Here is a 27,286-nt window from a genome sequence, read left to right on the forward strand (position 1 = left end):
TGGTTCTCTGGATCAGCAGCTCCTCCATCCTGCACAGCACAAAGAAACACAGTCAACATGTTTAAATATAGAAACACTGAGTAATGTTGACTTCCATGCTTTCTCTTACCCTCTGATGATCCTCTGGAGCAGCTCATCCTTCCTGCAGAGAAAACAAATGCATACACAGAGAAATGAATGCATGCACATGTGTAGAAACATTAAACAATGTTAACCAACAGGCAACGTCTCACCTGGTCTCTCTTGGTTCTCCCAATCAGCTCTGCCATCCTGCAAGAGAAACACAACCAAGAAGCATCAGCACACAAACCACCTTTGAAATGGTCCTTGATTTGATTTTTATTTATTTATTCATTTATCAATAAATCCACTTAACACAAAGATCTGACAACACACAACAGCCAGAGTGTGTCCCTCACTCCCACAGGATGGCGCTCTCTCCTCACCAGCAGCACCTTCACTGGCTCCACCCCACAGACACCTACAACACTGACTCTCACACACTCTCTCACACACACATACACACACACACACACACACACTCTCTCTCTCTCTCACACACAGAAAATATAAAATTAGTGCATGCATAAGTGTAGAAAGACTACAATGTGGCTCTTGCTCACCTGGTCTCAAATGGTCCTCTCACTCAGCTCCTCCCTCCTGCTGAAAAACACAAACACATTGGTTTTGGATACTAATCAAGTCACTGGTTGAACTTGTAATATTTTTGCGTCACTTCCAGCTGCAGCAGGGGCCTTACCTGAGCTCCCCCCTCCCCCCAGAACTGAACTTAACCCCATCTAAAGTGCACTGAAGACAAAAGCAGGCACTTCCTTCTTTCTGATTTTAATATAAACACATTCTCACACTCAGACATGGATACATGCATATGGGTAGAAACACTGCACAATGTGGCCTTCACACACCTGGTCTCAAAAGGTCCTCTGGATTAGCTCCACCCACCTGTAGAAAATAAATAATAATAAAAAAAGACTTTGGATACTAATCTGGTCAAAACTCTTTTTTTTTTACTCTTAAGATTTTGCAACAGGGTTACCTGGGCTCTACATTGGCCACAGCCCCATCCAAGCTGGAGCCCCACTCAGCCAGATGCAGCCACCTGCTGAACAAGAAGGAGCACAAAAAAAACACAACAACAGCAAAATACAACTGAGTCCTTCAATACAGAAACATTGAGCAGTATTGGCTAAGATGCATCTTCTCATGGTCCTCTTGATCAGCTCCTCCATCCTGCACAACTAGTGATGTTGTTCTCGACACAGTGTCCATCTTTTGAAGCAGAAGCGTTGAGGCAGTGGTTCCATCCCTGCTTCAGCAGGCCTACAGTCATGTGAACACTGTGATTGATGAGTCCTTGAGGTTCTTTTCCCCAGGTCTTCCACTCTGATGCAGTACACACACGGTTGCTGGGAGTGTACACAAATGAATCCTTGAGTATAGAAACATTGAGCAGTGTGGGCCAACATGCATCCTCATGGTTCCTCATGGTTCTCTGGATCAGCAGCTCCTCCATCCTGCACAGCACAAAGAAACACAGTCAACATGTTTAAATGGAGAAACACTGAGTAATGTTGACTTCCATGCTTTCTCTTACCCTCTGATGATCCTCTGGAGCAGCTCATCCTTCCTGCAGAGAAAACAAATGCATACACACACACACACACACACACACACACGCAGGCTTTGGATATTAAACCTGAAATTCTAAACATTAAGCAACACTTCCAGGTGCAGCTAGCTAGGCCCCACACTGCTGAACACACACCTGACACCGACCCCAGGTCCATCGACACCGACAACTACCCACGATTAAGCCTAACAACAGACACGCAACTCAACCCATGCTGCCAACACCATCTGCCTATAGGCTTCCACATATACACAGCTGTGTCCGGATCAAAACTGCATATATGTTTCCACAGACCGACAACACTGACGAAACGGACATGTTAGTGCATGTTAGTCTGTGGTCACAAACCAACCCAAGCTTTTCATTTGAAACGTTCTGCGCGCGCCTTACCTGGCCTCCGGGTCGGCCATTTTCCCCTCTGAATGGCTCCGGACAGGTGAACCGCCTGTCTCTGGTCCACGCCGAAGTTCCAGCTCCACTACGCCTGAATCGTCTCTCTGCTCTCAGCCACAGCTTTCACTGTTCGCCAGAAAGTACAATGACAAATAACCCGTTAAACATGAACACACAGGCTTCCTCTGTCTACAGGTGACGAGCTCAGTTCGGTCCACTTACCAGAAAAAGAGCCTGGACAAAACAACGTTACAGAGATGTCCCGTATTCCACGCTTTATAGGCCGCACCTGACATAAAATCCTGCCATGCTATTGGCTGAGCCCTCTCCTGTCCGGTCACATGGGTTTGATCAGCGCATGGGCAACAGGTGCGACTGAGTTTTGGCGCGGCTCAAACTGGACTCTGATTGGACGGGACTAATAGTTTGAGTGGTAGGAGGGACCTTCGGTGACTGCCCTCATAAAGCAGCAATAACGCCTGAATGGGTGTTTGAAATAATAATAACAGGCCACAGTGAATTTCTTTCAAAGGTGTGTGTCACCTGTGGCCTTCCCATCACATTGATTTCACTTTTATTAGTGTTTAAGGTTCATGAGACGTCTTATTGTTTCAGTTCATGCAGAGTAAAACTGTCAAATCCAGTCAAACGTCCTCATTGGGAAATGTTTCTGCAAAACAGTTAAGAAATATCAAAAGAGGAAACACAACAGAGTTTATTTGGACTTTTACACACATAATAAAGAGCTCTAAACAAATAAAAGCTCATTAGAAGACATTAAACAGGTGACAAGAAGGGCCAACAAGCCACAGACACAGAAAGTGAACCTGCCCAACAGAATATGTACATAAGATAAGATAAGATAGCACTTTATTTATCCCACAGCAGGGAATTTATATATATGTATGTATATATTCACACACACACACACACACACACGTATGCACAGTCCAATGTGGACAAATGAAATGTTAGACCAGACCAGAGTACAGCTAAACAGTTGAGTTGAACAGTCTGACAGCAGAGGGAATGAAGGACAGTTCCTTCCTACATTGTGGATGTCTAAGTCTGCCGCTTAGGGAGCTGCTCATCGCTTCCACAGTCTGGTGCAGGGGGTGAGAGGTGTTGTCCATAATGGATGCCAGCTTGGCTAACATCCTCTCACCCACCTCCTCCACAGTGTCAAGCAGGCAGCCTAAGACAGAGCTGGCCCTCCTGACCAGCTTGTTCAGTCTCTTCCTGTCTCTGTCTGTGCTGCCCGTTCCCCAGCAGACCATGGTATAATGTACAGCGGAGGCTGTATATTAGCTATCTCCATCATTACACAGATGAATGACTGAATCAACGTATGAGTTATTAACAATTACATTAAACAAGAAATGTAAGGAGCTCTCACCTTGGTTTTTGGAGCAGTCCTGATCAGTAGTACCACGCCGAATTTGTCTGTCCTCCTCTTCCCTTTTGTTTTCCCACCTTCTCCTGCTTTTGTTTCTGCTTACTTGTATTGTGCTTTTCCTCTGTTCCTTTATCTTGTTCATATATTTTTTTCCTGAACCACACAGCTCCACAATATGCAGAGGGATTCCTACATGATTAACAGGACAGCAAAGCACACAAAGCGGCATTTCTTCAGATGCATCTCTAACTTTTAACAGTGAATAACAGGATAATTTGATATTTTCAGCAGCTAAAAATGACCCAGATTATCATTTTTTGGTTGACTTAGTTTCATAACCCACAGACATATGCAACCAGTGACAATGGGCCAAAATAACTGACATCACTTCATTTCAAAGGGTCACAAGCCAAAAAGGTTGAGAAACACCTTCAGCACCTTGTTGGATGGACAGACTTTCATGTAAGTCTATCCATCATTTTCATATAACATCACCTAAATAAAAAAGAAAACAGAAAAATGCTGAAGCTATTCAACTGAATAAAGACAGCTTTTATTTTGAATGACAACGATCGTCGTGTAAAAATAAATATGTCATCAGCTCCCGACAGCTCAAAGATTAAATGATTCCACAGCTATGCCCTTCTCCATGTGTGTGCGCATGTGTCTCTTCAGCCTCGTAGACGTAGAGAAGCTCTTCTTACAGAACAGACAGCCGTGTGGCTTCTCCCCGGTGTGTGTTCGGATGTGCATGTTCAGGTCGGAGGAGCACCTGAACCTCCTCTCACAGTAGGAGCAGGGGTAAGGCCTTTCTCCTGTGTGGATCCGTTTGTGGAGGAGCAGTTCACCAGAGGTGAGGAAGGTCTTTCCACACTGAGAGCAGCGGTGTGGTCGCTCCCCTGTGTGAGTCAGGTTATGCCGGACGAGCGAGGTTGACTTGGCAAACCTCTTCCCACAACGTGCGCATGCAAACGGCCGCTCGCCTGTGTGTGTATTCAGGTGCTCACTCTGAGCACGCTTGGTTTTAAAGCTCTTGGGGCACTGTGAGCAGCTGAACGGCCTGAAGTTGCTGTGGCTGCGCTGGTGTCTGCCCAGCTCTCCATGTGTGAGGAACGTCTTCTCACAGGTGCTGCAGGCGTATGGCCTCTCACCTGTGTGGATTCTCTCGTGGCGTGTGAGACTGGCCAGCTGGGTGAAGCTCTTCTCACAGTAGGAGCACTGGAAAGGCCGCTGGCCGTTGTGAGTCAGCAGGTGCCTGTTAAGTATCTGGACTTGTGTGAAGCTCCTCCCGCATTCTGTGCAGGGGTATGGACGCTCCCTGGTGTGGATCTGCTGGTGCTTATTCAGAAGCCACACATGGGTGAAGCTTTTCCCACACTCACAGGCAAATGGCCGCTCACCGGTGTGTTTCATCTGGTGTCTCTTTAAATCTGACGCTCGGCTGTAGATCTTCTCACACAGGGAGCATTTGTACTGACGCCTCACCACGTGCCCCTGCCTGTGCCTCAGCCGCTCCAGGATGCTACTGAAGCTCTCGCCACATTTCTGGCATTTGTACCGAGCACCGCCTTTCTCTGATGTCTCCTCTGCTACTACAACCTCCGTCGTTAAGTCTAGGGGAGGGTTGCATGTCTGGCCGCAGGCGGTTCGTTCGAAATGCAGTTTGAGCAAACCCATCTGCGTGAAGCGTTTGCCACACTGGGAACAGAGAAAGGGTCGTTCTCCAGTGTGAATGCGCTGGTGCCTGGTCAGATCCCAAGAGTTCCTGAAGCCCTTCTTACATTCCTCGCAGGTGTACGGGCGCTCACCTGTGTGGGTCCGCTGGTGACGAGTCACATCTGAGGCACGCGTGAAGGTTTTGCCACATTCCTGGCACATGTGAGGGTCAGGCCTGTCGTGGATGGGGAAAGGCTTCGGGAACTCGGGGCGCTGGACCTTCTTCATGGGGGCCTCAGTTGTCTCCACAGCCTTCTGGAATTTGCTGTAGTGCTCTGGGTGACTGTGCTCAATGTGCTGCAGCAAGTAGGACTCCTGCATGTGGAAGAATGGACATTCGGAGCAGGCAAAGACCTGGGTGGACATTTCCACAGTGGTACCTAGGCAAAACACAGATGATACAGCAGTTTTATGTTTCTCTCAAATCGTGTTAGGTACATTTTATAGGTGCTACAGTGGAAGCACTGCTGGTCACAGTCATAGTAAAATTGTGGATCTTCTTTTGTTTGCTCACATGCTGTTGGTTCTGCAGCTTTCACTCTTTAACAGCTTTACCTTGTGTGCCAAGGTGTTCAAGGCATTTGTGGTGCTGCAGCAGAGACCTCAGGTCGTCAGGGTTGGAAAGCGCCTGCACGCAGTCCTTCAGCACGGAGGGGGCAGAGGTCAGCCACGAAACTGTCTGTTTAAGGACAAAAGCAAGCTTGTCAGCAAGAATCACAAGTTAACTTTAAACTAAATGCAGCTTGCTTCACAAGTGGGATTTAAAGACATCCACTCATCCACTCACAACACTACATCATGGTCTAACTACTGTCATTCATAGTATTTATTAGAATTATAATTCAGTGCATGTATCCTGCAGCAATCAGCTGTCATGTCATTTCCTACCTGACCGAGGTCTGGTACAGGCAGGAGTTTCTCCAGTTTGGAAAGAAACTCCCACACAAGGAGCTGCATGTCTGTGTCGTAGCTGAGACCATATTCTGTTGGAAAAACCTCCTGGGAAGGAGAAAAGTAAGCGTTACTCATAAATCCATCTGCTGGGGGAAGTGGGGGCATAGTTACAGAAAACAGTGAAGTGCACAGCAAAAAATAAAAATCCCTTTAGCATTTCAGCTGAGCTACATGTGAGGCCGTCTTGCCTGGTAAAAATGCTCCCTCTCCGCTGGGTCTTTCAGGAGTGTTTGGATGAGCTCCACGAAAATAGCCTCCTCTGCATCCACCTCTGCATCTCCACTCTGAAACACACGTCCTTGTTAATTTCCAAACAATATAAGCCTATCAATGCTCCATCTGACCGATGATTACGAGGGACAGCCCACTGTGATGTATAAGTGGTAATGGCATATAGCACTGACATGTTGTCACCTGTTCTTTGGAAACTGTAACAAGGCCACTGTGAACACACTGATCCCACTTACCCCTGTGTATCCTGGTGGGCGGATTCGTTCTAGATGAGGCTGTATATACAAAACATTGGCTGTTTCCTCATTTCTGCACAACTCAAGAATAGTCTAAAGAGAAGAATGCAGAAAGAGAACAAATGTGTCCCTTAAGCAAGAAATGAACTGTATCTGTTAAGTATGACAGTATTATGTGATTATTAATATTTTTGTAACTTGCTCTCATCTGAAACCCCCAGGACTCACTTTCGATCTCAGCTGGAGAAGCAGTTTGCCTCGTTGCTTTGGACTGAGCAGGTCTGGAACTGTGGCCGTCACCAAGGACACAAACTCATCCAGCTTTTCATAATCAAGGACGTCTCTCCGCTGAGCCACCTGCCACATCGCTGCAGAAAGCAGCCGCAGAGGAGGGATCAACAGCCTCAGTGATGACAATGGCAGGAATACATCTGTAAAAACGCAGACATGGGGACGACAGGGTCAGGAGATGCCTTTGTGAAGTGATGAGTGTTTTCTTGTGATGTACCGATATTATCTCTTACTTTTTCTTTGCTCCAGAAAAGCAGAGCCTAACTAAAATATGTGCACACTTTCCAATACATACATTTACCAGTAGATAAGTGTGGTCTGACTATTTAGGGTTAAGTAACCTGACTTGAATATAAAGGCAATGACAGCAAAAAGCAGGTAATTCATTCATCATTCAGTAAGTTGTAAGTAAGATGTTTTGCTACAACAGATGCATCTGACAAAGCTCACTATCTGTCGTGAGGATCTAAAACAGTTCCCTTTGATGCAATGTTTGTGTTTAGCCTCCTCACGTTTTCTGCTCTATTCTAGCCTCCTGTATTTAACGAGTTATTGTCCACTTTGCTGCCACCATGTCTAACTATACGTAGTAAGACACGACACATGCCAAGAGACATAAATAAGAAATTCACATCATAAGAACAAAGACATAAAAACTCTGCTTGGCTCCAAAACTCCTTTAATGAAGGAGCTCATTTAGCTTAGCTAGCCACTTATCCAAACAGTGGAGAATGTAGCATAAACAAACAGTATAACTCCGGCAAAGAACATTTAATTTACTCAAGAACAACGTTTAAATACAGTCCGTGTTTGCTTCATTTCACGTTTTGCTGTGTTTACATTGGCTAAGTTAGCTACAATCACTGCTGTTAGCCGGGGCTACGAGCTAACGACAGCACGAGAGTAAGCTAGTTCGCTGTTAGCAGCTACAAAATCTTTGTATACAGTCCAGAACACCTGTGTTTTCCACCTGAGAGGAACCGTCAGCCGTTTCCATCATTAAGACAATATGAAGTCACTTTCACCAATCTACCACAAGGTAACAACACATTTGTTGCTAGCTCCTTACAAAGCGGAAACACGTGTAATTTATTTTCAGAATAAAAGTATTAGTCATGTGCATATAGTACAAGTACAGCGAAAACGAATCGTAGCATTACAGAAGTACTTGCCATAAATAGCACAGGGTGATTATGTGCACATTGCAAAGATTGAAAATGAATTATAAAAAAGTCAGATGAACAGTTTATTAATGATTGTTACCTCAATTTTTAGCTATTAACTACCAAATTATAAACTCACTTCAGGAGATGACACATTTAACAACAGTGGTAACTTCCTAAGGCAAAAAAGGCACAAATTATACACAATAAATCTAAGAGTAGCATTGTACTTAGGTTTTATATAACAGAAATTTGAACAGTGAATTTGAGCTGTGAATTAAATTAAATGGTGGTCATTTAGCGGGTGTGTAAAACACTTTATTTGCAGTATTTTCCATGTGCAAAACGATTTTAGTGTGCTGGAATCACACCCCATAACAACACAGTTCTTTAAGGTGCATAAGTAAAATATCAGATGGCTTATTATGACAAAACACACATTTTCAGATTTGAGATTTCTCTTTTCTTTCCGGGACCTGGCTGCTGATTACACAATTTGGAGACACAAAACTGTAACACTGTGATACAATTACTTCATGTTATCAATAATTCTGTTAGAGTAACATATAACAGGTCTGTTCTACTGGGTGATAATACTTATAATGGCATTTCAGTGATATTACAGGTACATTTTTTTAGTCCTGATGGTGCCATTGCCACATTTCAGTAATACAAATGTAGGATTTTTTTTTCTTCCCCATGGTCACAGTATAAATCCACACAGGAGGAATGACAGTCTACAGCAACTGGCAACAGGTCACATTGGGAAGGAGTTCTGTGATTCAAATCTCTGGTATCAAAGCAGTTCTGTAGTCCAAGCCGTGGAAACTTGAGATTTTATATCAAATAGCACAGTGTTAAATTCAGTCAAAGCTTGGTTAGCACTCCTTACAGCAGGACAGGACCAGCACTCCATGTCTTCAGGCTCCAGAGTCCAGGAGACAAACTTTTAACAAAAATAATCACATATAAGACAAACATTAAACCCCATGTACAAAGGTACAGCTGACATTCAACATAGAGAAAAATACTGCAATCTGATTCAAGTAATGTATAAGAGCAAAGTGTCTCAAAATATTGTGGGGCTTGTGTGGGCTAAAGAACAGTCAGATTAATCCAGAATTGGTAGCAAAGCATAAAAACTGCTGTTCACTCTCAGACACTATTCAACCTGACAAAACTCGCGCAGTCTTGCACAGATGAGTGAGGAAAAAGAATTCAGTTGCATCTGAGCATAGTTTGAATCCATTTGTAGAGTCTGTTGTCACATTTGCAACAAGTTGTCAGTGTCAAAAAAGGAAATACATCCAGTATATTGAATGGTTTAACATGACAAACTGCAGGGGCATTAAATCCCGTTCGTCCAAACGGGCTGTACAGTCTGTAAAGCCTGTGGTATTAACAAACACCTACAATCTACCTACAACATTAACTCTGTGATGACCTCTGCTGTATAAACAGTGGTTCAACAGGGAAACCCATTCAGTTATCCTGTGTAATTAAGAGATATAAGCGTCTGGGCTTTGAGAAATTTACTCTATTAAAGATACATTAAACAGCGTCAAATTAAGAGCGTTTGCTAAATTACTTCTCACTTCTCACTGCGTTAACACGACTCTTTTATTAGTTTAGAAACTTCCGTAGCCGCCCTCTGCTAGCTAAGAAACGTCACCACTAAGACATACTCACCTTTTTTTTACGGGACGATGAAATACATGACAACGAATAACACGATGTCAAAGAGCACGAACAGCCAAAAGTCAAACCAGTAGGAGTGTTTCGGTAAAGACGAAACGCCTCTGGATTTAAGCGTTTTAAGGTCTGCCTCTGACTCCATCGCTGGATTCGCTCCTGGTCCCAAACTTCCTGCTGCAGCTACGTGCTTCCCGGAAGAAGACACACCACACGTCAAGCGCTCCTTCACAATAAAACCATCCGACGCTAACTTAAAAGTTACTTGTTGAAGTCAATATATAAATACTACAATTTTATTTTTACTGCTTTTCTATAGAATACTCGTCTTTCATTGTTTGTTAAAATTAAAAACATTATATTCAGTCTGTCCAGTCTTGCGTTATCTGAGAGTACATGGTCTATCACCTTTCATTGACTGCTTTGTATTTAAACACTAGATGTCAGAAAAACATCACTAAAAGCTTGTTACCCTCCGGGCTCTTGCAGCATGTGACTCCCGATCTGTCTACACGACAATGTCACCCTATTTTAATCTGATGCAATTTAGTGTTACCACTAATGCACCTGAAATGCGAGTAAATAAAATAAATATTTGCACCTGAAATTTAATCTTGTTTCTATAAATATGTTTCTACAATACACTCCAGGTCTATAAGGCTTGTTTTGTCAGGTGTAATAAATTGTTTTTGGGATTATCTTAAAGCACAGGGACACTGTAATGTTGATAAATAAGAACATATTTTTACTCATGAAGTACTCGTGTTTTTTCAGTAGATATTTATATAGTCTGGCTCAGATTGTTGTTATTTTGATGTCTTTACTTATACTTAAGAACAGTTTTTGGCTACTCTACTCACCTTTGTTGCCTGTTTGTTGCAAAACAGACTGCACAAGCACCTCAAATGGACACAAAAGACAAAAACTCGGCATGTTGTTTGCTCGTGTGACACCAAATACCATTTATTAGGGCTTTACAAAGACTACAAAATCCTCCAGATGAGTTAAATCACTGTCTCTGTCTATTTACATGATATGTTACATACAAATGTACAAAATATAAAACATTTAAGGACAAATGTTTCACCCAAAAAAAAAGAAGAAAACTTTCTCTCAAACCAGAGTAAATGCTATGGTTTTCAACTGAGATGTAACTGCAAAGTGTAAGTGGGAAAAATTACCAGTTGATCATCAGCACTATGGTGTACACTGTTAACGGTGTCAGAGTTCTGCTAGCTTGGGAACTAATGGCCTACAACAGGAGTGTAGAGAAGCTGAGAGGGTTAAATGTGGGATATCTAAGCTCAGGTTTGATACATGGGTGTATGTCAAGTTAAGGAGCAACCTGTTACCATGGTAACTACTCCCTTAGCATGCAACTATACACCCTTGCAGACACAAGGCTGGAGACTTGGCTGCAGAGACACATGTGAAGCTGAACACAGGTAGGATTGTAGAGGATAGGATTGTCCTGAGGTTGTGACAATGTGACTTGTTGGTCTCTGATAGACTTTGACTGACCAGTAGCACCTGTTGGTTGTTGGTAAATGTGTACAGTACGGTGTCAGGTCAGCTTCAGTGCCTCGGACAGCTAGCAAGCCTAACGTGGCGGTATGCTTGGGTTAAAATGTCCAGAGAGGAAGTGCTTCTAAGGAACAACAGGCATTCCTAAAGACAGAGAGAATCCAGAGAATACTGTGGCAGGATGGCGGGGATACTGGAAAAGTGCCTTCTTTCTGTTCTCAGTCTGTGATTTTGGTGAGATAAAAACCGTTTCTTACTGTACACCGTATGCCTCCTGCATAGGCAAAACATCCAATCACCACAAGACATACACCTGTTTCTGACAGCGTGTTGAGTTTTTGCATTTCTTTTTCTTTTTTTTTCTTCTCTGTTTTCATAGTACAATAATTTACTCAGCGGGTTAAGCATATTGTAACATCAACAGGGCAGAATGCATCTTTGATTCACTGTGCAAGACTTAAGTATTTACAACCCACCCCGACCTCAAAGTGTGCAAAACCAACCCACTCGTTAAACTAAGAGAGGACAATCAAAATTCAAAATGGCTTCCGTCCAATACACGCATACATAAAGGTAAAGGTCTCTTCTCAATGCATCCTCTTTAAAAAGCTTCAAAACATGCTCATCAGGCTAGAAAACCCAAAACGGTTTGGTTGTGCTCCTGTCTGCTCAAGTGAGCCCAGCTCAACTGGGCGCAAAACGACAACTAAAAAATACCCCACCCTTTTTTTTTTTTTTAAACGTTTTTTTTTTACAATATTGGTCAGTTTTAAGTTCAAATACAGCATCAACTCTTTAATACTTCAACTGTCAGAAACAAGAAAGGGCGGTTTGAAGGAAGAGGAAGCGACAACAAACAAAAGAGGCTGTGTTTCCGACCACAAGCAGCATCTTTGACGCAGCAGGAAGCCGATCATCATCATCCAACTTTTTCTCACTATAGCCAATGGGAGAACAAAACGCCTCCCACACTTTTGCACATTTAAGGCAGTGAGAAAGCACCAATGTCATTGTTCCCTTGTTCAGCTCCTGGGCTGATCTGTTTAACTTGCATCTGAAAATATTTTTGATTCTTTTTTTTTTTTGGTACTTGATGGATCCCAGATGGCTGCAGACGCTGAACACGACTTATCAAATGAGTGCCACAAAGTTCCAAGCAAGTCACTGTCAGCTTGCATCAATCGGTTCAATATTACTGATCGATCAGTGTCACGGCTCTGATTCATGTATGCTGGAGTGAAGTCAGTTTACTGCTTTCCTGATACTTTCTGAATGTTACAGCCAGCAGACTGACACAGGAGTTCAGCTATTCACAACTGACCATTTGTTAAGCCCCACCTCCTTAGTTACTGTTGCTATGCCTGTCAAGCTTTGCATTTCTGCACCTCTGCAGTGACGATAGCACGTTGTTTGAAATTCTGAAAATTCAGCTAGTTCACTAGTTTCCAGCTGAATTGTTTTAAAGGATGATCTTGTAAGGCTACAAACATGATGCTGAAAAAAAGTTTCAGGTTTTCACTTTTCACTTTTAATACGAGAGATGAGGCTTTGATGAGGATAAACCAATGTGTTTGGCCAGCCTTCTCTCAGGTAATATTAGCTGGAGTGTAAACTTTCCTGAATTCAGTAAAAGAGCTGCTAACGTTAACGTCTTAGGCCATGTTCAAACTGCATTTACTGTTTGACATAACAGTGAGACAATGAAACACGAGCCATGACGTCCATTTGGAAAAAAAAAAAAGACAGCACCCTACAGCTTTTTAAATGCTGAGTATCTCTGCTTAGAACAGAAATCCAAAGCTGGACAGGCATGATTGGACAGTCATTGTTTGGGGGGGGGGGGGGGGTTTAGCGATCAGCTGATCCAAAGACCGCCCGCTACTCTCATGGTGCGTTTAAAGCTAACAAGTGACAACATGCTTCAGAGTGAGGAAAGCCAAAAACAACTTAATTTAAGTTTACAACCATGGTCAGCTCTGCGTTGTGATGGGAAGTCCGTGTGCATGTATGTATGTGTATGTGTGCGTGTGTGTGTGTGCGTGTGTGTGTGTGTGCACATTTGGCAGTAAATCAAAAGGAAACATTGGCACTTGTCCATTTTTTCTTCACAGTAGCAATGTGGCTGGATGACACACAGACAATGCGCTTTCGTTGTGCTTGTTGGCATGCAGGGCAGCGAGGAGCGGCTTGGCAGTGCCTGACACTGACGAGGTTCAGGGCAGGAGACCAGCACCACGAGGCTCAACTGACGACTGAGCTGAGGGCAGGATGGGTGTGTGCACGTGCGAGTGTGTCAGTAATGTTAGTCTTGTGATCCTAGCTGGGCTGTAGAGGCTTTGCAAAAGTCTCACATCAACCACTCCTGGTGCCATCTTGGCTCTGCAGAAGTGCCCGCCCACACAATTTACGTTTAGAAAAAGCAAAGACACAAAAAAGGTGATATAGCCGTAAACAACTAGACTAAACCGTGTCCTTTAGCCCTAAACCCTAATCCAAAACAGTAACTTGTGAGGGGCCGGTTCAGCTATCCACAACAAACAGCTGGTTTTTGACTTTAAGTAACATTATTGAAACACAAAATCAGTCTGATGCATCTGTGATGAACCCAATTTGTATGTGAAGATCAACAATCAGCGGTTCATGGCCACTGTTTTCGAGGAGATCAGAATCTCCAATATAGCCACCAGAGGGCATTATATCGCCTTAAAACTGCTGTTTTCCTACTGGCCTCCCTCAGTATGTAGGGTTGGACATCAGGTACCCCAGAGGTGGTAGAGATAGTGCCTTGCTCAAGGACACTTTGGCAGGCTGGATTGTTGGTCAAAGGAGGGGCTTGAACCAATTAAAGCCTCTGATTAAAGGAAAGTCTCCTCCTGCTGCCTGTGTGTAAGTGCATTCGTATGTATGTATTTGTGTGTGTGTGTGTGCGTGTCTGTGAGAAGCACCTCTGTAAACAAGGAAAGACATAAACAACTTAACATGCCCCCCCATTGTAAACATCTGAAGATATAACTGGGTTTTAAAAAAACAAAAATCCAGTTTTGTCACGTCACGCTCTTGGCTTTCTTTCTTTCTGACACTCTGGAGATCGACACCCAAAGTTAAACTGATGGAGTACAAACTGTGGCTGAGCACAGACTGTGATTTACTCACATAGCTAAGTTTCCTCATCAGATGCTTCCCGCCTACACATATATGAAAAGTTGTATTCTTAAAATGTCATACATCCATTAAAAATTTGCTCACACATTTGATGTGAGCAGAACAGAAATGATCCAACCTGTGTGATTGTTTCTCGTTTTGATCAAGCAGGCGACTGCTCTTTAAAACATAGAATAATTTGATTTACTATTGCACCATCATTATGTAAAAATAGGAGTTTGCTCTCAAATGGTGGGTATACCATTTTGGATAATAAAACTTTTCATATATCATACATCTGTGCACTATAGGGGTGGTGCCCGGTAGTGATGGGGGTTCAAATGTTCCTAGGTTTTCGAGGGGTCCACGGATCCGGTGTGTCTCCCAGCGCAGCTCTCGCTCTCATAGGGCCGACTCCAACGAGGAGTCCAGCTGGTCGTCATGGTGACTGGTGCTGTCGCTGTCGCAGCTCTGTGTGCTGGAGTAGTTAGCTGCCTCCTGCAACCGTAGCAGCATATTCATCTGCCAAACACAACACAACAAACTTCTTGACAACAGATACTGTGGGTGGAAAACTGAAGGCACACAAAGCACGAGAGCTTCAGACACATGCACGGACATAGAGCAGTGTTACTGGTTTCCGCTGGTCTAAACCAATATGAGTCTGAGGGTTCAGAAGACGATGAATAGGACAGCGACTTTGTTTACTTCTGCAAGCACCTGCCAGGCAACCACGGGTGACTCTAGGAAGTTCCTTCTTCCAGCCAAGAAATACTTCAGCACCAACAGCAAATTGCAATTTTTCCGCTCTGGTTTTATGCAGATTAAACTAAAGGGATTTATCTCATGTTGATTAGTGAGCGGGATGTTTCCCTGTTTCCAGGAGAGCTCACCTAAACTAACCGCCTGCTGGCTCCAGCCTTACACTCACTGATTTACAGTACATAAATGGGGGCAAAATATGAGAAACACCTTTCAGTGTAATGCACTCCAGTAAAACACCACCACCTACTACAACCTAAAGCAGAATTATCACTTTTCTGACAGTGCCAACAAACACTGACTGTGATGTTAGCACTCTTTGCTGCATTTTCCCTTTTCTTGTGAGGAAGTAAAGCTCAGCTTTCCAAGTATGAGGAAGAGCTATCTGTAAGATGGCACTGTACTCACTACAGCTACTAAAAACACACAATGATGTAATGAATCACTTACTCTGTCTTTTTCCTTTTTCCATTTTTTTTTTTGGTGATAAAAGCACTTTAAAAAACCTTGTGGTAAATCACCACAATAAAACAGCAGAACCTCTCATCCCTGTAACAGAGCTAATGGTCTAAATAATGCAGAAGTGCTAATGCATCTGGTGCATTGCTTCAAGAGCTCCTAAAATGAGTCTGGGCACACCTGTGCTCAAACTGGACACATGCAAGCACACAGACACACATACATTCACTTGCTAAATCAAGCCAGTCGTATTTGGATGACTACCCTTTAATTCCTCTTGGGCTGTAATAACCCACCAAATGGAAATTAATTCTCTCTCTCTCTCTCTCTCTCTCTCTCTCTCTCTCTCTCTCTCTCTCTCCACCCATTTCCCTTCAGCCTCTGTGTGTGTGTTTGTGTGTGTGGTAGGATTGTGCCTAGGAGTCTATACTTCAGTTGCTTGGCGGTGCTGTTTTGGTTGAGTCTTTTTGTCTTAAACGCTGTAAATAAATTTACAGATTAGTGCCTAGCAGTGTTAATGATGGTGTTTTCTGTCTTCCTCACCAGTGGGTCTCCCTCAGTGTCACTCTGAGACACTTGCTTGGATGAGGCTCCCTCTTTGGACGAGCTGTAGCCGTCGTATCCCACATCTTCCGGCCTCAGCTGGAGCAGCGACTGGCCGTCCTGCTGCAGCGAAGCGGCGTTCCACGGATACGTGTCGTTCACCCACTTGGACGGATCCTCCCATGCTGCCCTTTTGCCATACAGCTGTACGAGTGTTCAAAAAGGTAAAGCAGGTATGGTTGAAGAAAATGCAGAAAATTAATAAGGCTTTTTTTTTTAAAATTAATACTGTGTCTTATACTTTGATTTTATTACAAGAGAAATGTTGCAGCATGCAGAAAATCCTTTTAAAACTTATCTTGTACTTCTTATAGATACTCTGCCTAATAATCCAGAAAGTTAATTTGGAGTATTATAGGATGTACCTGAAGTCCTTCCCTGACGGCTTCCAGCAGGTAGGGCACCAGAGAGTAGTTCCACAGGTCAGTGAACCAAACCCGAGAGCCTTCCACATCCATGGGACAGGACAGGAAGAGACGGGGACCTGAAGGGACAAAAAGAGATCCAGAAGACACAGAGCAGACTTATGACACACAAGTTGATAGGAGCAGTATTCAACAACTTAAATGAGCTGTGATCACCAATATTCAAAGAATATTAGTGTGTTCTGTACAAAGACAGTAGTTAAAATAAGGCACCACACAGGGTTTTGTATGGGTCAAACAGTACAAAGCACTGGTGTGTGTGTGTGTGTGTGAACTGACCTATGGTGACATCGGAGGAGCTGTGTGCCTCCAGGAAGCCGTTGAGATGCTGCCAGGTCTTAGGGATCCAGTCGATGATCTTAATCAGGTCATTGCTGCGCATGTTCTTATCGATCTCCGTCTCTATCAGCTTCCGCCGCAGGAAACGACCCAGGAACCCTTTGATCGGCTCGGTGTGGTTGGTGCACAGCACCCACCTACGACAGGGCGGATCATCAACGGTGTAAAATAAAATAAAAGCAGTGGGGCTAATAAATCATTACAACAGATTTCTCATCAAAGCAGCATAGTACAGATGGTTTGACTTGTGCTGCCTCAGGTATGTCTATCATCAGTATGAAAGGTTTTGGGCGTATTGTACTTTACTATAATAGATTCACACTAAATTAATGTTTGGCTCACGATAAGCTTTCCCTAATGATTTCATGTTTGCCAAGTCATCAGCTAGTCAAACACGCCAAGCAGAAACAATCCAACACTGAGAACATGAACTATAGTCTATTCATTTTCATTTAACAAGTCTAATTATCCAAGAGACGTAATTACACAACTCCCTGTGGATGAATGCCTTTAGTTTACAAACTGGGAGAAATAGCATGCTGATAGAGAAGTGAAATAAAACCCAGTATCTGACAGGTGAGATGATGAAAAGCAGATAAAACTAAACTACACTGTTTTCTGGAATCAATAACATTTGTACATCTTACACATATATAAAATATCACAATACAATGAGTATTTTAACCACCATATAAAACACCAATACCACAATAAACTGAATTCAAAGATATTCCTGTGTAAGTCAAGGTTGCAGTAAAAGCATCGTCACAAACCTGAAGTTGTGGTGTAGCTCAAGGTTAGGAGAGGAAGAAACTCCCTGGTTCATGGTCCCAATAACATACGGGCTAAAGGAGATAAAGACAACAACACAGATAATTACTCACAGTCACAGTCTGGGTGCTCCACTAAATAACGGCTGCATTATGTTGCTGCTGGGTCATTAAATATAGACACCAGGGATGGCTTCCACTAAATCACTGCCTGCTTGCTCACAGCGGTGCTACTCATCAATAATAAGAATAAACAGTGGAAAACAGTTTGAGGCAAATTTGTGATTATGACTTTGGGCTGTATAAACAAAACTGACTGGGCTCGACTTGACTAGAGCTGTGACCGACAACAGTAACTAAACACTACGAGTCAGCCTGGTTAGGAGGCGAGGAAGAGTTCTGCACTCACCATTTGTGATACTTGCAGTTGAGGAAACCGTTGAATATGTCACTGAGGGAGCCGATATGATGGAGGTTGTCCAGGATGACCACCGTGGGGAGCTCCGTGTCCGTCTCCTCAGAGTTACACTGTTCTGCCAGGTTGGACAGGTACTGACGCAGATCCTGGGGAAGGAAGCGTTAACAGTTTTTAATGTGCACACACTGATTTGCATGCAACATTTTGGCCTGATAAATAAGTTTACAGGGAACAATATGATTATGGCCCCTACTACTTCTTTATTGATGAGAAGCTCTAGTTATTTATATGCAAGCCAAAAAAAAAGAAAGAAAGAATGGACTGACATTTACTGTAAATCACACTTTAGTAGAAAATTCACCTGAGTTTAATAACAGATAATATCTGACATTTACTGCTTGCAAATCTGTATGTGCCCAACTCCTGCTCCTACTACTTTTTTCCCCTTGGACAAACTTACACTATAAAAACTATGTTTCTGACTGCTGTTAACATTATCCAAAACACCTACTGCTGATGAATGTCACATTCCGAGGTCCATCAATCAAATGCTAGTGTATTTTCCCTACGCCCAAGAATAATCAAATACATCAGAGAAAAAGGTTGTAAAGTCAGTCCTTCAGAATCAAAACACAGAGGATTTTTTTCTACAGATGTAATTTTGTACCAGCTGTGATATACAAACCCTGTTTGGTAGAAAATGAATGAAGAACCAGATTTCCCTTCACTTTTCATTTGAATTTAAATTGCAGTGCACTGAGACAACAACATCAAGCCTCTCTGTTCTTTCTACCTTGCTGGAGTTCTGGTCCACGTTGAAGCTGGCCACATTGTGCTCAGTGACCTCCTGCCCCATCTGGGAAATGATGTACTCGGCCAGCTTGGCAGCCAGGAAGGATTTGCCGGTGCCGCTGGGTCCTGAGAGGATGATACGACGGTGCTCCATCAACAGGTTGAGGTACCGCTGGATGATGGGCTTCGGGATGAGTGTGTCAAACACCAGGCTGTCTATACTGTTCTCCTTCACTCCTGGGAAGTGGAAGGAAGGAAGGAAGGAAAGAGAAGGATAGGAGGAGGAAAAGAGTGAAAACCAGTCCAAATAAACAACACAGTAATCAAGGTAACAATCACATATTTCTCCACAACTGAACACTCTTCGTGAGAACCTAAACCTGACTTCAGCATCTGCTGTAATGCTGGAACAGAAACTCCTTGCTTCCTTGCTGCCATACCTTTGAGGTTGACCTTGATGACATTGTTGTCGCCCACCAGGTAGCCGCACGGCAGCAGCTCAGGCACTTCGGAGGCGTGGGCGCGAACCACCTCGCCCATCCTGTAGCAGACAATGCTGTCTGAGCTGAGGCCCAGGCTGGTTAGAGGGTCCACCCGAAACACATACTCCTGCAGGGAGGGAGGTAATAAACAGAGACAGACAGTCATATTACCTGTGGATCTCGCTGTGTGAATCTTACACGGAGATTCAGTTGATGATAGTACAAAAGGTTATGTGAAATCGGAGTATTTCATCTCCAAAAGAGTTGCATTCTTCTCATGGCAGACATTTTGACTTGCCAAACACAGGTGTAATTCAAAACATTAACAATGGCTGCATTAAACTTAAGTGAGCTTGTGTCAGAGCTCTGCTGTTGTGCATGCTGGCTCACTGACATTAATGCAACTAAATGGAACAGTCATCATTAAAGCTCTTAGGAAGACCTGTGCCAAAATGTCTGCAGTGAAAACCTACTATGTGCCTAAACAACTGACGTGCACCAAAGAGCAAAGTCCTACACTGTTTACCTTGAAGAGGCGTCGGATGACCCCATCCAGGACGTCCCATTTGGTTTTTCCACTCACACCTATAGATCCGATCAGGTACTCGTGGCTTTGTATACCCTGTGGAATTGTCAAATGAATAAAAACACAGGAGTCAGATACGATTCCAGAGGTTTTAGCTGGAGGAGGAGGAGAAGAGAAAATCACATGAAATAATCCTCTAACCTTGGTGGTATTCGGCCCACTGCTGATGGTAACCACTATTCGCACACTCCGGCCTTCTTTGCGGAGATTGCCCTCGTAGCCGTCATCTAGCAGAATATCTGAAAACAGAAGTTTCTGTTAGGAAAGACAGCCAACTTTAATCTGTCGTAGCCTTGATTCATTATAAACAAACTCTCATTCTGCCTCCCGGAAAATTAAAGCTGGAAATGGACAAACAGACAGAAGTAGAAGATAGCTAATGGGTTTCTTTCATGTGATAATTACTTTTATTACAACTACATTTAATCAATGTTCTCACACAGAGCGATTCCTAGCGAGTGCGCTGAATGATAATGTAAGATCAACTGTGAGAAACGCATCAGAGTATCAGGACAGACAAAGGAGTCGAAATGGAAAATCCTTTAGTAGGAGGGTATTTGTTGAAGAGTTGAAAGTTCAGTTAGTAACAGAAGATTTTCATCAAGCTGACGACATTTGTCAAGAAGCAGAAGACAGTAACACTGACTTACATCAGAGGAAACCAGGTATTTTAACCAGACTCCACACACATTCTATATTTGTGCCGAACAGCAACAGCAACACAAATATTTCACTGTCTGTCAGTCCACAAATATCACAGTTTTGGGAAACCCGAGTGTTGAGTGGGCATAAGAAGGCAACCAGAATTAGTCCATTAGATTTTCAACAGAAACAGATAAAAATATCACATGGGTTTTATATTCAGCGGTGTAAACAGCCTTTCTGGTTGAGGCACACCATCAATGAGTGATCTGACATCTGTAACTAAAGATTCATTGTTTTAGTTATAGCCGCTTTTATTATTATGGGCTACTACAAAATAACAAGCAATAAAAAACTGCAGCTGATAAAGTACACTTCATTCTGTATGCAGCCGTGTTTCTACTTTTCAAACTTACTAACGTGCTTGTTTTCATCCACCTTTAACCTTTGACAACAATCACACCACTGACGACTCAAACCATAAATCTCATTCTCTTTTTCACAGGCTGCATTTTGGAGAGGGGAGTGGGTACTTTGTATTCGGCCGGCTTCCCTCAGCTGAGGGCTCTGTGTTGGGGTGATAACGGCCCGCTGGCCTACTCGTCTTCCCACGCGTCACCGCTCTCGGCTCATCCCTCCATCCATTAACGAGGGTCCGAGTCCTCAGAGAGAGCTGCGCCTTCTAAGTTAATTATAGGACAAGCGAGAGAGACAAAACTCTTCCACTTCTCAAATGGAGCAGGCCTGGAGAGACTTTGGACATCTTCATGTGTGCGTGCAACAGGCTCCTGCTGTGTTAAAGAGAGAGGGGAGCTATTTCATCATTTCACGCAGCTCCTCCAGATCACTCCTCTGTAAATGCAATTCTCTCACATTCACTGAGGCAAGTATGGAGAGAGCTAATCCAACTTGATGCTACAGAAAAAAAAAAAAAAAACTTCTGCCCTGAGAGATGCTGCAGACCATAAACTGTGTCCTACGGCTTAACTAAACAAAAGAGCAAAGCGCTTACAATGCCATGGATGGAGGTTTAATTCCCTATGTCTGAATTTACCTTTTTGACAGAAAAAAGAAACAACTTTTCCTTCTAAAACCTAAAAAAATATTTCCAGGGGGTAATTAAACAGCTTTGTTAAATACTTAGTCATGACTGGCCAGTCGAGGCACTGTGTCTCATTTTTGGTTTGTTAAGACTTTCACTCACTTCCACCTCTCCTGCACTTACTGCTCTCACTTCTCAGAGCAAACAGCAGACGGACTGCGAACACTGATCCACACGGACACGTCAGACCGACGCGCTGCAGACACCAGCGCTGACACTGAACTGACCTGACATGATGGTGTCAGTGATGTTGAGGTTATTGAGCGACAGCCCCAAGGACTGACGCGAGGAGGACGAGGAGGTGCTGGAGGTCTCGGAGGGCGGCCGCGCGGTCTTGACGGGCGTGGCTGTTGGCGTGGCGTTGCCGCTGGACTTCAGCCGATCATTCTCTGCTTTCAGCGTCTCAATCTCATTCTGATCATTGAGGAAAAAAATGAAATTAGATGAAATCTAACAGACATTGCATTCAGAGACTCAGATAACGCTGAGTAATAGGCTGCTCACACAACAAACAGTCATTTCCCTGCATTCAGACTGGCCACTGTTGTTATCCTGAATCAGTATTATTGGAATTATGGGCTGTAAGCGGCTTTTTGATCTTCAAGGCTCTCTTTGTACTGAAGGTTAAGTCTCAGATAAGGAGTCTTACATGATCCCCAGATCTGAGCGTAGACTATAGGCTTCTCCAGACGAGGCAATCCACATCCACAAAGATCCACTTAACTGAGACTTTCATGGTGATATTCTCTGAACACATGCTTCTTTTAAGACTATGAAATGACACAGCATCTCTGAAGATTACACTTTGAAATGACGGGCGGCTTTTATTGCTCTAAATCAATAGGACTGTAATAAATAAACCAAATACATTTATTTGCAGCAAGAAAGCCTCATTTGATATTTTTTATTCTGTAATTCTACTCCACCTTTATGAAGTGTGCTCAATTTGACAGTGTAATTAAAACAGAGACTGTTGTTAATTGCCTGTTTCGGAGCTGATACAGCTGGATCAGTGTGCTTCTTGATTGCTGGTACCCTAGTCAGCAAGCTACAGTATTCTATTTTCCCCAAATGTCTTAAATGATCACAGCCTTATTTATAACAGGTGAACACTGGCTGCTAGTTGTTACTTGAACAAGCCTCTGATGAGTAGATCAAATCCACCCGAGTGTCATCTGAAAACAGGCTTCAGTGGATTAAATGACAGATGAACTGTCTTTTAAACTTCAGGTTTTTGTATGATTAAACTAACAAGATATAATGTGTTAATCACAGAGCTTTAGAGGTGCTGCTGTTGTGGATTTTGTTACCTTCCTCTGACAGAGCCAGGCAATTGTTCTCTCCTGTTTCCAGTCTTTCTGTTAAGCTCTGCTGGAGTTACACACTAACAGTATCAGGGACCTAAAATTTAATAGCTAACCTGCGCGAGTGTTGGGTGTATACTATTGATATGGCACATGAGGCTCTGTCTTTGTGTGTGAGTTACATCAGCTAGTTTGCTTTCAGCCCTCCCGGTGCCCCTGCTGGTGCCCTGTCAGCCATTCACTAACTCACTGAATGCATTGTTAGCTTCCTAACTGGTAGCTGTCATGCTACGGTGGCTCGGGGGAGAAACACACCACTTTAGCCCAAATAAATTGGACAGACTGAAGTTTTGCCTGTCTGAGCCTTCACAGGGGAAGAAACTGCAGCACATGCACAAGTATTTCTGTCTCCATGAGATGCCTCTATCTGAGCCTTTGGAGAAAATTCCTGATTTCCTGATGGATATGTCAAAAGACAGGTTTTCATACCTGTTCTCTATGACTGATGGCAAGACAGACAAAAGCCAATTTGAATTTAAAATGTAGGCCTGGTAAATGGCCAGTTATGCATGCTGCTTTCAACCTGTGTCGAGCATAAATAAACCTCCACAGGTCGGTGTAACCTCACCTGCATGCGGTTCATGGCCTCTCGGATCTGGTCCAGGTGATGGGCCGAGCTGAGCGCCTCCAGGCGGATGTCTGTCAACTTGAGCTCCTTCTCTCTCAACTCATTCTTCAGCTGGAGGATGATTTCCGCCTCGGCTTCGGTGCATTCGCACAGCCTGCAACCGGGATTACACACAGGGAGGAGGACGGGGTCACCTCGAGGGTTATAGACATACAGTCTGGAGAGAAAAAGCACACACTTAAAGGAAATAAGAAAGCTGAAGTTTGAAGTTCAGAGGGAGGCTGGAGTCAGCAGTGGAAACTGCACGGACAGGTAAAACACGGAGGTGAACGGGGAAGTGTGGCATTTGGGACAGCGAATCCTTCCCATTTACAATGCTCCATCATTTTTTTTTAGCCGAGGATTTTCTTGTAACCAAGGAACATACAGATTTTTCTTCTTTTTGATTGATTGTTATTAATGCACAGTCTATGACTGGGATTAACATTTTTCTAAAAAAAAAAAAAAAACAGTAAAAAAGAGATGCTTTGCTGTTTTGCTAAGTCAAAAACCCAACAGAAATCTGTCACACTCGTGGGGTTTACGGTGTCATCTGAAGTTCATAAACTTCTGCATGCTCTGCCCCAGATGTCTCAACACTGAAATGATCTCACCAGCTACCACACAGCACAGCAGATGTGCACAGTACTTGCATGCTTATTGCTGGTTGGCGAAATGGCCACATGTTGGTTCTTTTGCAGTGACCCAGAGCCCTTAATTTAACACTTAACTGAGAATCGTACACTTTCAAGTGTTCAGTTTGTGTGCCAGGGAAATGCATCAGCGCTAACATGCCGAGGTTTCTACAGCATTACGATGCAAAAGTAAGTCACACCAACACACCCCACACCCACACTCCCTGGGAGCATGCCACACAGTGCCTGTTACCGAGATCTGTGCTTGTAGACCACATGACCGTTTTGCTTTTTCTTTGGCGTCCAAATAGGGGAGGACTTGCTATCGCAAATGCACTTGCTACAGCAGGTGGAGAGACGTTAAGGGAAAGTATGAACACAAAGGTCAGAGGAAAGATTTTTTTTAAAAAGTGAGGAGAGGATTTAAAGACATTTGTGAAAACAAAACAAAAAAAAATAACAGTGAAAAGGATTTTAGACTTAGAGAAGAAAAAGGAACAGAACAGCCAACAGCGTGCAGTGCATGTATTTTCTGTGCGTCAATGTATGATACAAGTAGATGTATTAACATCTTCAGGAGGTCAGAATTGACATAATTACTGCATATAAGTACATGCATCTGCATGAGAGTGGATGCAGGTGTTTATATTTATATTTTTATTTATTTATTCATTTGTGGAAGGCTGTGCATGTGAAAACTCACTCTGTGGTGGAGGGCGAAGAACGCAGCGTGGCAATGCTGCCCTGCCTGTTGTCATGCTGCAGTTTGGGTGAGGACGGCAGCGAGTCGGTCATCTCTTCCATCTCATCATGAGCCGACTGGGATTTGGTTTTCTTCTTGCTGAATGCCTGCTTGAAGGAGCTGCGCAACTGCAACACAGAAAAGACAAACACGCAGAGACAAACACGTCAATGCTGCCACCCTCCAATCGCCTCAGTCACATGGTGTCAGTTACTGAGAGTTAAGTTCTGGTGACATCACATCCTGCCAGATCAGGAAGTCACTCCGTGCGGTTTCCAAGCAATGGCCACTGTCTGGTTTAGGCAGAGAGGAAGTCAAAAAGCAAGGCCGTAAGTAGAGATGGAAATGAGAAATGGAGACAGGGAGATCAGGCTTTTTAATGACCCTAGAAATTAGGGCTGAACAGGCAATCAAGATGAACAAGGGGGGAAGAAAGGGGGAGGGCGATCGATGAGGTACAAGGGGGAAAGGGGAGGGTGGCTGTTTCCATGCCGACCGATTCCAGAAAAGGGAAAGAAGAGCTTGCTCTGAGAGGGGAAGAAGGAGGAGGAACAAATAGGGTGAGCGAAGGAAGGAAGGAAGGGTAGATGGGGAATAACCACTGCAAACATACAGAAGACACTCTGGAAACCACTGACCTGAGCGGGGATGGAATCAGCCACCTGAAGACGCAGAACACATCCAGCGTTAAGCCACACAAAAAACACACACTCCTGCTTCTCTTCACCCATCTACAGCAAACTCTGCTGATTAAAGCTAATTGCGGCAAATGTTCTCCTGAGCACTTGTACGACTTTGTTCTGAGGAAATACAGTTATTGCAGTTGCAAGGATGATGATAATGATGATGAGAGCTGTTATGATTACATTCAGTGCATCCTAATCATATTTGTTATCTCCCAGTTATCTGAAAGAGATATTCACAGCCCTGTTTGTGTCTAGATTTTTGACACCTTACGGTTAAGCACCACCTCCTGTTTTTCCAAAATGCTTATTCACATCACAGGGAAACACATTACGACTTGTTAAACTTAGGAGACATCAGAAAAATGATGCAGTACGCAATTTTACATCCCAGTGGCTCCAAATGGAAGGAAAACTGCCCAAACATAACACTCGATTTTTCAGAGTAGTTTCTTTTCTTTTCCATGCTGATGACATATTTCATAATAATACCACCTGCTGTGAACGGCACCAAGCAAGGATTTACAGTACAAAGCATGTAGACCAAGATCATGCAAGACAGAAATACATAAATACAGTACACCTGGTCGATATAAGTTCAAGTAAATAAATGAAACATTTTATAACACCACCCAGTGCTTTTTTGGGAAAAGACCGCAGCCTTCAACGGTCATTTGTCATAATTACGGTAATAAAAACATCTTATGTATTGAAGGCTGCATGCTGTTGACACATTTACAGTTATGAGTGTATGCTGAATAACAGTAATAATATAATTTTTCCCACCTCCCACAGTGAAATCAGAGGTCAGATCAGCTACTGGGAAGTAACCCTGAGTCCATGTCCTGCTTAAGGACACTTCAGCTGGTCAGATGCGTGTTGGCACAGTGTCTTATTGGAAAGCAATCTATCTATTCATTCATTACACTGTCCTCCTCCTGCTGCCCTGATGGAGTGATCTGCTGCTTTTCTGCTCACTCTTCTCTCACATCACACGACCCCTCAGCTCAGCTAAGGATTCGTCTCCACCCGCGTGTGCACCGAGGCAGAATTTATGCAAATGAATTATTAATTGCTGCTTAAATAAGGGATTGATTTGTATTCATGAGCCTGACTGGAATTTTTTTTGGAGGTCTCACTTAACATGGCGGGCTAAGGTGTCACACTCTGTGGTGAACTTTTGGGCTGTTTGCATGCATTTCATTTCAAGGACAGGAGTTTTGTATTGCAGCAGAAGCTGAACACTGGCTCTGGCTCTGTGTTCTTTGGCTGGGATAGAACTTCTAATATGTCATCTGCTTGACTCAGGGGGCTGCAGCAAATAAGCTCTCAGCCAGGGACAGTCAGCTGCTGTTGCAGAGTGAAGACGAAACAGAGCAGCAACATCGGAGAGAAAGGCAGAGAAGAGAGGGCTTTATGGTTGTGGATTTTTAGACTTTCTTGACTCGATTTGTTGGTATTTGTGGAAGTTTTCCTCAGTAGAATGG

At 43.5% G+C, this 27,286-nt stretch overlaps 2 protein-coding genes across 5 annotated transcripts in view; both read right to left on the reverse strand.

Moving 5' to 3' along the window:
• Window positions 1–4,002: 4,002 nt before the first annotated feature.
• On the reverse strand, window positions 4,003–9,909 carry LOC121176496 (zinc finger protein 2-like). Its single transcript, XM_041030563.1, has 8 exons — window positions 9,721–9,909; window positions 7,826–8,977; window positions 6,806–7,008; window positions 6,578–6,670; window positions 6,299–6,394; window positions 6,045–6,155; window positions 5,712–5,835; window positions 4,003–5,536 (listed from the first exon to the last, which is right to left on the reverse strand). Exons 2-8 carry the CDS (start codon window positions 7,866–7,868, stop codon window positions 4,053–4,055), a joined length of 2,154 nt encoding a protein of 717 aa, XP_040886497.1. The 5' UTR covers window positions 7,869–8,977; window positions 9,721–9,909; the 3' UTR covers window positions 4,003–4,052.
• A 746-nt stretch (window positions 9,910–10,655) lies between these two features.
• The window catches only part of nav3 (neuron navigator 3), a 169,447-nt gene continuing 152,816 nt past the window's right edge, over window positions 10,656–27,286 (reverse strand). For 2 of the 4 annotated variants that reach the window (XM_041029923.1, XM_041029926.1), the window contains 15 exons: window positions 25,755–25,778; window positions 25,078–25,244; window positions 24,628–24,714; window positions 23,701–23,854; window positions 21,996–22,182; window positions 20,166–20,263; window positions 19,965–20,060; window positions 19,397–19,565; window positions 18,958–19,193; window positions 18,156–18,310; window positions 17,750–17,821; window positions 16,917–17,113; window positions 16,578–16,696; window positions 16,153–16,356; window positions 10,656–14,910 (listed from right to left, as the gene is read on the reverse strand). In XM_041029923.1, the coding sequence (XP_040885857.1) occupies window positions 14,791–14,910; window positions 16,153–16,356; window positions 16,578–16,696; window positions 16,917–17,113; window positions 17,750–17,821; window positions 18,156–18,310; window positions 18,958–19,193; window positions 19,397–19,565; window positions 19,965–20,060; window positions 20,166–20,263; window positions 21,996–22,182; window positions 23,701–23,854; window positions 24,628–24,714; window positions 25,078–25,244; window positions 25,755–25,778 (2,085 nt within the window). In that variant the 3' untranslated portion in view covers window positions 10,656–14,790. The remainder of the gene's footprint in view (window positions 14,911–16,152; window positions 16,357–16,577; window positions 16,697–16,916; window positions 17,114–17,749; window positions 17,822–18,155; window positions 18,311–18,957; window positions 19,194–19,396; window positions 19,566–19,964; window positions 20,061–20,165; window positions 20,264–21,995; window positions 22,183–23,700; window positions 23,855–24,627; window positions 24,715–25,077; window positions 25,245–25,754; window positions 25,779–27,286) is intronic. The other 2 variants (XM_041029925.1, XM_041029924.1) reach the window with 1 other exon arrangement.

This window comes from Toxotes jaculatrix, chromosome 22 (genome assembly GCF_017976425.1).
Source record: "Toxotes jaculatrix isolate fToxJac2 chromosome 22, fToxJac2.pri, whole genome shotgun sequence".
In the NCBI taxonomy this organism is placed as follows: Eukaryota; Metazoa; Chordata; class Actinopteri; family Toxotidae; genus Toxotes; species Toxotes jaculatrix.

What these genes read in the sequence shown, in the direction of transcription:
- LOC121176496 (XM_041030563.1), bottom strand. Translation starts at nt 7,868, where the DNA reads ATGATGGAAACGGCTGACGGTTCCTCTCAGGTGGAAAACACAG. An exon ending in TTCTCCAGCTGAGATCGAAA is followed by an intron (nt 6,671 to 6,805) that starts GTGAGTCCTGGG and finishes TCTTCTCTTTAG; the next exon opens with ACTATTCTTGAGTTGTGCAG. An exon ending in AGAGGGAGCATTTTTACCAG is followed by an intron (nt 6,156 to 6,298) that starts GCAAGACGGCCT and finishes TCTCCTTCCCAG; the next exon opens with GAGGTTTTTCCAACAGAATA.